Source organism: Halyomorpha halys, unplaced genomic scaffold (assembly GCF_000696795.3).
Source record: "Halyomorpha halys isolate HHAL.00 unplaced genomic scaffold, Hhal_1.1 Scaffold1043.1, whole genome shotgun sequence".
In the NCBI taxonomy this organism is placed as follows: domain Eukaryota; kingdom Metazoa; phylum Arthropoda; class Insecta; order Hemiptera; family Pentatomidae; genus Halyomorpha; species Halyomorpha halys.
This window is the reverse complement of record NW_027106205.1, coordinates 268,059-279,052: the sequence shown is the minus strand read 5'-3', so window position 1 is coordinate 279,052 and position 10,994 is coordinate 268,059. Positions and strand designations below refer to the sequence as shown.

Sequence of the window (10,994 nt, the reverse complement as noted above, 5' to 3'; positions counted from 1 at the left end):
TATTAACATTTCTATATCTTTAGTATATTTCTTTTAAATATATTTTTAATTATAATTCATTTAAAGTTACATTATTTTACATTTGTTTTAGTGGCAAACCCATTTGAAACCTCTCGCCATATGATCAATTACAGTGAATTAATTAAAAAAGGAACGTGTGTTGTTATCTAAAAATTATAAAGGTTTTGTAATATATGAAGTGTAAATATTGTTCTATTGAAGAATAAAGAACGTAATTATCGTTACATATATATCTTTTTCGTTTCACACGAACACGCACTAAAACACCTTCTGGAAATAGTGTGATTAATAATAATAATATGAATCACAAAACCCTGAAGGGTCAGGGGTTCATTACTATGTAAGGAAGTAGTGTTTTTGGAATAACGGTTATACAAATTTTTTTTTCAGGATCATGCTCAACTACTAGATTTTTTTTTTATTAAGGGTACTCAGTTAATAGAGGCTGGGTGGATATCGAAGGACTTCCTAATCTTACGGCTACAATGACCGAATAAATAATTATCGACTACAGGTGGATTCGAACTCTGGTCCTTGGAGTTAGTAGAACACTGCCTTACACACTGAGCTTCCGAGAACCTCAGAAATAGTATATTAACTATATATAATTTATAAAAGTAGATCTACACCATTTTGATACAGTAAATAAATATTCAAAAACATTTACTTTTGCGTCGTGTATTTTAAAGTGTTCAACTTTTATAAATATTTATTAAAATTATATCAATAAAACCGTTTATAATCATTTAAAAACTGACTATATTATACTTCAAAGCGTAAATAACAAGTTTGTATGAATTTTTAAATCGTTATACAAATTGTAGACAAAGTCGCGATTTAACTGACTAGTCTAGGAGCGCGTCGGTTAAGGTTTAAAATTAGCCGTACGTAGGCAATACTGCATAACACATCTGGTTTGAAGGTTTACCAGGAAGTATCGTGTGCGTTAAGCAGGGTCAATAGTTAATAAATACCCAGATAGTTGACTATCATTAATTTTAATCAATATCCCACTTTTTTTTTAAATTTTATTATCCACACGTATATTGGTACAACAATAATAAAAAATTAATTGATAAAAATTAGATATGCTGACAGTTATTTCAACATTTTTTCAAGCGATATAGTGGCTCATTAATTTATAACGTTTTATTCATCCCCTTTATTTGTAGGTTACTGAAATACCTATGTAAACTTGATATTTTATTTGTACCTTTTAAATATATATTTATTTATCAGTTAATTTTATTTGTAACTTACACATATATCTTTATTTATAAATTAATTTTAGTTGTAACTTTTCAATATATCTTTATTATTAATTAATTTTATTTGTAAATGAATCTAAATATTTCAAATTTTGTTTTTGAAATTGTTAACAAAAAAAAAAAATACTACTTATTACTTGAACTAGTTATAATTTCTATAAATATATATGACTGTGTATGATTTTAAACATTTTTTGGTGAGCATATAAACGTTCAGTATGGTTGATGACTTGGTTGAGGTTAGCGGAAATTTCTACATATTTTATTTTATATTATATATTATCTATGTATATTATTTTAAATAAGAATCAATTGGTCTGATCATTATAAATATAAATATGCATTTTGAACCAAACTTTAAACATAAATTTTTTTGCTGTAAATATGAAATTGAAAAGCTAAGCAGAAGAACATATGTGAAATTTTAGGAAAAATATTTTCTTAGAATTAGTTTTAAATATTCCTTTCTGCATAGTTCCTTGCATTTTTTCAGTCTTAAAACTGATGTAGTTTTAAGAATTAAAAAAAAAAATCAGCTTTCATAATAGAAATACAAAATAATTTAATACAATCAACTTTCTCATAGCTCCTTAATTATGGATAAAAATTTAGGTTTTAAATTCGAGTAGTTTAGTTTTCTTATAAATGCTTGCATAAATGTAGATAGTATTTAGTAAGTTTAATTTGATTCAAAAGGCAAGTTTTACATGAGCTAATATTATAACAGGTTGATTATTGCTACACATTTCGAGTTTTTAATGCACAATTTCGTACATTTTATGTTTTTTAATGCACGTATTTGTTTTGTTTTCCTGCAAGAAATCCGATCTCAAGTCCCAACCATTGGTATAAAAATAGTCCTGGTATTGGTAAAAAAAACATACTTTGTAATTGTATTTATTAATTCCTTTTTTACAGATCGTCATGGAGCTTTCTTACGTCCCAACGATATTCTGGTGGGTGGCTGACAGACTAGACATCATACCGTTGCTGTGGGCTGCAGTTACAAATCCCAACCCAAAATGTAACGAATATGGTTGTTCTGCCCTTGTACCGTACATAGGCCCCATACCTGTAATTTGTTTTTTATAGATAATCATGAGATAAATTTTAATATAAAACGATACCATGAAACCTTTCAAAGTTTATAGATACCGTTTAGTAAGTCCGAACGAAAGTTCTGTTTTAGTGACTTTTCATTTAAAGTAGAATGGAATAAAAAAAAAGAAAGGTTGAACTGTTGATTGGATAAATTTATCTAATAATGAAAACAATGAAGGAAGTTTATAAGAATGACTTTAAAAAAATATTATAATACATGAATATGGTATATAGCACCATATTATATATATTGATAACATTTTTTTATATCCACCATATATATATATATATATATATATATATATGTGTGTGTATACTAATTTTATTAAAAATCATTGTATTATTTGAATGTAGTGCTTTTTACCATGGTAACACTGTATTTATTCGGTTACTATGGAGACATTATATAATTAACAGATCTGAAAACAAATTTTATTAATTCAATATTAGTATATAATTAAATTGAAAACCAAATGATTAATAGTATTATCTTCGCGTTTGCTGAGGTTCTGAAAACTCAAATACCTATCCTGTCGAGACAGGGGCTCCCCAAGGCAGTGTCTTGGGTCCTGTCCTCTATATCTTCTTCACTACTAGCATTTCCACTAATCCTGACGTTGCGAGGGACATACATTTCCACTCCATAACTTTACTTGAAATAGTTTTAAATAGTTTGGAATATCAATTCATTGTCTATTTATATTGTTTAAATTGCCACATTTGCCGATTGATGATTTTTGTAATTATTACATAACACTTACAGTAAGATTATAAAATAATTCCCTATAGTAAAACTGCATACTTCATACCCATTTGGATTCTGAGAAGAAACTACTTGATTGAACAAATGAAAATATTTTTGTTCATTTTGTCTTTTTATGTTCAAAAGTAATTATTAATTAGTTCTTAAACCTTCGAAAGCATAATATACAATCCTAAAACTAAAAACATTTATCTAACAATGTGTTCGTTACATTTTTATTATTAAACAACCTTTTAAAACGTTTTCTTAATATTCAATACGTAATTGTTTAATTTCTATTATCTAAATATGCGTCTTTATTGTCCTTAAAACAGACATAAACAACTACTGAGAGTTTACACTTTAGACTTTATCTGAGTGGTTACTTCAATATGTCTTAGGGGGCCGTCCATAGATCAGATGGTTAGGCGCAGTCTTACCGATCTGAGATCTACAGGCTTTGCCGGTTCGAATCTGGCCTGGGGCGTTGACTTTTTTCATTGAGTGATGGTTCCACAAAATAGAAAACTTGACCTCCAACCATGGTTAGGCAGTATAGGACTCCAAAAGGACTCTTGGCCGAGAAAAAAAAAGAGGATTAGGTGATTGTGTATTTTCCTATATAACATGGGCTTCATTTCATAAATAAACTATATCAAGTTAGGTACTGCAATGGTTAAATATCCAGTTTTATATATTTTCCGTTATTTTGTTTTTAATAATGACGCTTTAATAAGGTTTGTGTTTCTCGTTATAGTGTTTTCAGCTTAATTAGCAGTTAATGTATTATTGTCAGTCAAAAATTAAGTCACCAATACACTAGTGGAACCATTATACAACTGAGGGACTCCTACTGAAACTGGTTTTATGAATGAAATCTCAGTGGTTTTGTAAAAAGAGAGTAGATGCAGTTTAAATTTCGGTTTCAGGTAATAAAATTATCCAGGGTGCTATGTCCTATCAAAACCATGGATAACAATAAAAAATTTCCCGGAAGCATTTTGTTTTGATTCAAGTTAGGTGGAAATGTAATCTGTGACTGTGATATTAAATAATATAGTCAAAATAAATGGATCCACCATATTATAGTTAATTTTGTAATATAGCTACTTACAGCATGCACACTATACTGATTGTGACCCAAATTATTTTCAAAGTTTCTGTTATTAATACTCCTTTATAGAATAAAACTATGTTTAATACGAAAATACAGATTAAAAGGAAATATTATTGATAATCAATGCAAAATGGTTTTATGTCCATATTTATATTTTTATGTAATAATCATGTATTAATGAAATATTGAACCACTTCGTGAAATGTAGAAGCACTCAACACTATTAATAATTCTATTATAAGATGGACGTAAATTACACATAACAATGATAAAGTTAAGCGTTGTAAGTTAGGTTTTAAACTCCATTTGAGGTGGTACACCTGAGCCTTTGAAACTAAACTTTAAGTCGACCCCAAGCCTACCACAACTCAAATATAAAGTACATATATCGTGAGTTATATTGTCTATTTTTAAGATATTTTTCAATTTCAAAATAAAAATTCAAACTACAAAATATAATTTTATGAAAACATACAGGGAATATAAAAAATACAAGCATTTTTTTTTTGCAATAATTGATTAATAAAGGATTATTTTATACTGTGACAAAATATTTAAGTTTTAGATATTTTCCTGTTTCAGGGATCCCACGACATAGTACGACGTATCGCCGGAGGAGTGTTCGACCTCATGTCTTTGACCTACAACGAAGACGATGGTGCTAAAGCAGGTGCAATCACTCTCCTATCGAGGATAGCTTGTGATACCGAGAACCTCAACATACTTGATAGCCTTGGCTTCATCGATAGACTCTTCGAACTGTCCAAGACTGCTGTGAGTCCTCGTGTTAAGAATATATTTTGGTCTGGATTCCACAAAGTATTTTTGGAATTCTGATATATCAGTGCTTTGAATTAATCATGTACCTTTCAGTTAACAAAACTTTGACAGTTAAATACATCAATCTAAATAACAAATTAAAAAAACAAAACAAAAAATAAAAAAATAATGTCCACTAAATTTAATAGGAGCACATACATAGTTCACCTTTAATATTGACCAATTTTTGAAAAATTTTAACTATCATAATGTAATTTTTATTTACACATATTCTGAGAACAGCTTTCCACGTTAAGCACCATTTTCCTCTCTTTTTAACAATTTTAAAATAAATTATTGATATTAAGCGTTAGTTGTTGACCGTGGAAGTTATACGAAGAGAGTAGGTTTTAGTGAGTGCATACAGATGTATAATATGACCTATCTTACGGATGGCAGGAGAGACAAGAACTAGACACCACAAACTAATGACGAATACAACGTATACCTCGTTCGTCTCAGTACAAATACACTGTATACTTCGTACACCTCAGTAGAAATCCACAACACAATCTATATAACCTCAACTATCCTGACTAATCTGCTCTCATACTGGATACAAAAATCACTAATTTTATTTAATTTTCAACCATCATGAATTATTTTATTGTTAATATATACATATTTGTTTGGTATATTTGGTTATTGTTTTGAGTTGCTCACTCTGCCTTTATTCAATGCTATATAGATTAATTCCAATGTCTTCCACCTAGTTTGCCATTTTGATTTATGCAATGTTTTCGTATTTTCAATATTTATCTTTTCTCGTAAAATCTTGACACGATTTGACTAAGCGTTCGTTGTTTTGGAATGTGCTCTTATAGTCAGTCGTATTTGCGAGTTTTATATAGAGTTGTGGAAGTAGAACTTGTCTGAGATTAATCACAATTTAGCATAATATACTGCATATTAAATTCCTTTGATTTTGTATAGGCATTGGTTTGTGTCTATGAATTTCTAGTTGTCTAGTTGTAAGGTGTCTAGGATTTAATACAAATATAAAATCGTCAACACCTAGTTTCTTAAAAGTTTTATATTATGTTATAAAATAATTTTCCAATTATTTTAAACTTTGAACAAATAAACCATCAATAAAATGGTTCAATTTTTAAACATTTATTTGATTGGTTGCAAAAAAAAAATTATCAAAGGATTAAGGTTTTTTTTTTTTTAATTCTCAAGGTTGTTTAGATAGTATTTCAATTTTCACAGTTAAGAAGTTTGAACAAAATTATACGAAATAACGAAATATGAGATACCGTATTTTTCTTTTTAGGCAAGAATATATATGTTACAAGCTATTGGTACAACAAACTAATAACACAATAGTTGGGTATGTAAAATTAAAAACGTTGGCTAAGTTCATTGGAGTTATTATGACTTTTTCACTGTTTATAACATCTTTTTCTTGTTCAACCTTATTTTATTTATTGAAAGTTTTAATTTCTTGATATTTCTACTAGCTATATTTCAAGCTTAGTGGTTTGATTTCAAAGGGATGGTCTGTTGTTGATATAGATCAGCGTTCCTCAAACTTTCCCTTTCCAGGAAAAATATTACTTAGGGCCCACTGTAAATTATTTATTTTGTATTTTATTTTAATAGCAATTAATAGGAAATATACATGATTTAATGTTTCTACTTTTTTTTGTAAAATATAGCAAAGAAAGTTGTAAATTAGAAACATTGGACTTTGAAATTATGAAACTATTTATTGAAATCAGAATAGAATGTAATATAAAGTTAAAGCATTCGTCATCTTAATGAGAAGGATTAACATGGTGTCCTACTACCAATTTAGTAATCATCGGTTCTATTTTCGTCAGCTGAAATATTGTTGACCGTGACAATTTATAACTATTCATCGCGCCATCACCGCCCCTTTGAATTAAAACAGGTCCCTTCGGGGGCGGTGGCTCCCACTTAGAGAATTACAGATATAGATGTATCCAGCAAAGTGTGTTTTTCATACGCAAAATAAATTATTTGACGAAATCTACAGTTGATACAAAAATCATCATACACCGATCCCCAACAAACGAATGAGGCGTTTTTGTGAAGTAGATGTGTCAAGGAAAATATGTGTACGCATGCGTAAGTGAGAGTAGTAGTCTGATAAAATCGATATGGACATATAAAGTATCACTCCTCACAATGCCAAAAGATTTATCAAAATCGGATTAAAAGTTCAATCGACTATTCCAAACCCAAATTTGACAAGAGAAATACGTTGAAATGTTGCTTTCTCACTACCACAATATTGATGTTTTGTATTCATCCATCAATTAAAAAAAGTCTATATCCTCAGAATCGAAAATTTTTAAGGAATAAATTTCTATCCTTCCATGTCTTTCTCTAGTCGAATTAGTGTTCGAACATGGTTTCCATTTTGATTTTTTTTAGCTATTGCGAGGGTTATTGAGTATATTAGTCGGTTGATTATATTTATATTCGTCCACTACTTTTGTATAAAGATGTGTAACCGTTTTTTTTCTTTCACAAGTTAACGAACGCTATAGTAGTTAACACATATTATTATAAATAGACTATCGTTATAAACTATATAGTTGTTCCTCTTTACATCTGGCACATTTTGGCAGACACTGACCATACTGACCTTTCCTTACTGAAATCATGTGTAGAAGGCAAGGGCTGACACTTAGGCAGATTTAAGCTGTCGTCTCACAATGGACTTGCATCTATCTAACTATTTTATGTTTAACAGTTCTCACAAGTCCATGACCCAACCCTTACCACTGAGGGTAATTATTCTATTCTTAGAAAATCTGACAATGGAACTAACCCTTTTTCACCAGACACGCCTTTTCCCCCCTCCCATATATTTATTTCTTATTTCATAGGATCTCTAGACCCCGGCTAGTTTCCTAAAAATATCAAATTGGTCTAAACCCCTTCTCCTATTTCATTATCTTTCCTACCCCCTCTTCTCAAGTGTACATTTTTTTCTAGTACTGAATAACTAAAGCATTAAAAGTTACAGTTACAGTCAGAGAGAGATATCTGTAACCACTAAATTATGTAGTATTTGGGAATATGTAATAATAAAGTCATTTTAGTCTTCACTGGTGTTTGAGTTGTTTATCTCACACATGTTTCAATCACGACTCCTAAAGTATATTTTATTCTCAAACAATGAATTACTAAAAATTGGAAATAATAAAACTTTTTCTTAAAATATTAGTAATTATGTACCTACACTTTTATATTGTGTTATAAAAATATTATAATTGTATTATTAGGAATAAAAAAAAACCTACCTACTTATAAATATTGATGAAGCTATATCAGTATATGCCGGTTTTTATAAAAATTTATAAATTCACAGAATAAATGCAATAAATTACCCAATAATAATAAGTAAAAAAAATATTAAAATACATTTTCAATTTTGAGAAAATAGTTATAGTTGATTTTTTTTTTCAAATAATTAAACTATGCTTATAAGAAAAATAGAAATAGCATTTTCTCTAGAGAAAAAAAAATGAAGCAAAATATAGATAAAGCAAAGAAACAAAAGTTTGAAATCGCATTGCCTAAAATAAGGGGCTCTTTTAGACCAAAAAGGACCTAATACTATTTTCCAAGGTGTCTCTAAGACCAAAAGGAAACATAGAATGTGTTTTTGTGAAAGAAAAGATACTAGTATTTACATATTCTTTCTTTAGGTACATTTCGTCCCATATACCCACAACATTGTTACAAATTGCTGACATTATGAAGAATGTCTTTATTATCATAAATAAATGACATTAATGACCATCAACAAATAAAAAAAACAAAATCGCAATGATTGGTTAAATAAAAAATATTAATTTTCCGTGACATCTTATTTGATACGAGGAAAATAAGATGAATAAAAGTACAGGAAATACTAACTCAGGATAAAAGTTTATTCTTATGTATACAACAATGAATGTAATAAGTAAAACTTTTAATTTAACTCTCCTATTCTTTTACGTCTGGATTTTATCTCCACTCTTTTCCAAAAATTGTATTTCCGTGGCTTTTGTGGAAACTGGCATTAATGTTGATGAATCACGTTACTAAGCGTTATAAACTCAAATACAGGATTGTATATATTAGCCTTTTGGGGCTTTAGATAACAGTATTTAACATCACACTGGCCCTCCATCTATTCTTCATTCAATATCGCTGCTGGTGATTCCTTAAATATTTGAACTACTTCACTGTTTGTAATTTTTTTTTCAATTACCACATCATCTAATGAGGTCCTCAGTCTTTTTTTAATTGATATTCAGTCCTTAATTTTCATAAGACTTTATAACTTAGATTATGTTATTGATGTTCTCTCTACCATGAGTCAATATTACTTCGTCATCACTAAACATAAAGTTTATGATGTATATGTCTTCACCAATTCATATTCCCATTCTCCTAAACTTTTATTCTATTTGAGAGCCAAATCTACATAAACTCTAAAATGAGCTGATGAAAGGCATCATCTCTGCAGAAGTATTTTTGACGTATGGAATTTTCCAATCGTATCCTATTTGATACGACTGGCATTATTTTTGTAAATTTCTTTATAATGTTAATTATGAGTATTTTATGCCAAATGAATTCACTTAAATTTTTATATTGCCATTGCATGTTACGACTTATTAGTTTATATGTTCTTATTTAATCTTTTAATGCGGTGTTAGTGACATATTTTTTTTTTGAAGGACTCTAATCGATTTAAGTGACCAAACTTGTAAATCGACCTATCGATAGCAGTTAGGAGAAGCTGAGCTAGCAGGCCTTAACGTTAAATGTTGTAAGCTGTAACCCGTTGAAGGCTGTAACGATCCAACTGCGAGCCATCTAACCTAAATTGCCCGAGACCTTAATATCCAGAGGCGTAAATATTTACAAAAGCGTAAAATTATACGAAAGAGGGGCCTCGATTTTTTTTTATAAAGGTTCAGCATTGTTTTCCGTCCTTATATCCATTTTTTGAGCCTATCTGAATAATGCAACGCGGCCAGTAAACTTTATAAGATCTGGTAAAACGTCTTTGGAAACTCAGCTGCTTAAGATGTGAATGACCGCTGTGAGTGCCGAAGTGTAGTCCATGTAAATATATTGTTAGTTTGGAAAACATTCTGATAATTTCATCATTGCGACCTACTGTTCATCTTCCTAGTTTTAGATGAATCAATATTTAGAATACATTTTTTAGGGATTAGAACTTTTTTTTAATTTAACAGGTAAACCTTTCTTTAATTTCTTCCATTTTTCGGTTGACGACACCCTTTAGGGTTTTCTCGAACTCCCTGGTCCATATTATAATGTCACTTCCCAATGAACTTTTAACTTTCTCGTGGTTGTTTGGCTATAATTTTAGCATAAATATTATTGATTAACTAAAAGGAATGTTTCATTTTATATGCTAATTTCTCTTCGTTATTAGGATCAACTAACATGATAGTCAAAATGTCGAAAGCCTTGATTAGGAAGAAATATAATAATTGAATATTTCTTTAGCGATTTTAAATCAACTAGTACTGTATATCTTTTAGATCTGGCAGGACCAGAAAAAGAGCTTTCTTTAACTCTCTCTCTGAAAAAAAAATACTAAAAAATATTGGTAACTTCTTCATAAGCCACTATCATAATTTATTAATCAGTATTTACTTGTACTTGGTCCATCCCCAGTAATTATAATTATAATTAATACTAAACCTTTTGTCTAATGTTTTAAAATATTTATATTCTTTATTTCTAATGTCACATTGAAATTCTTTCAATAATATTGATTTTATTTATTTTAATTTTCCGTTAGAGTAATGTGTTTAACAAAACGAAAAGAAATTAAATATATATATATATTAGTTTAATTACTAATAATTATTTTTTACAGAAGTCAGCTTGATACCTTAATGCACGCACAATAGTTCTCAGT

General features: G+C 29.1%; 1 protein-coding gene across 1 annotated transcript in view; it reads left to right on the top strand.

Annotated features, from left to right (window-relative positions):
- LOC106688039 (armadillo repeat-containing protein gudu) overlaps positions 1-10,994 on the top strand; it is a gene marked incomplete in the record, with an annotated part of 42,835 nt that overhangs the window by 19,501 nt on the left and 12,340 nt on the right. The window contains 2 exon segments of the mRNA XM_067044583.1: positions 2,208-2,363; positions 4,832-5,023. Coding sequence (XP_066900684.1) covers positions 2,208-2,363; positions 4,832-5,023 — 348 coding nt within the window.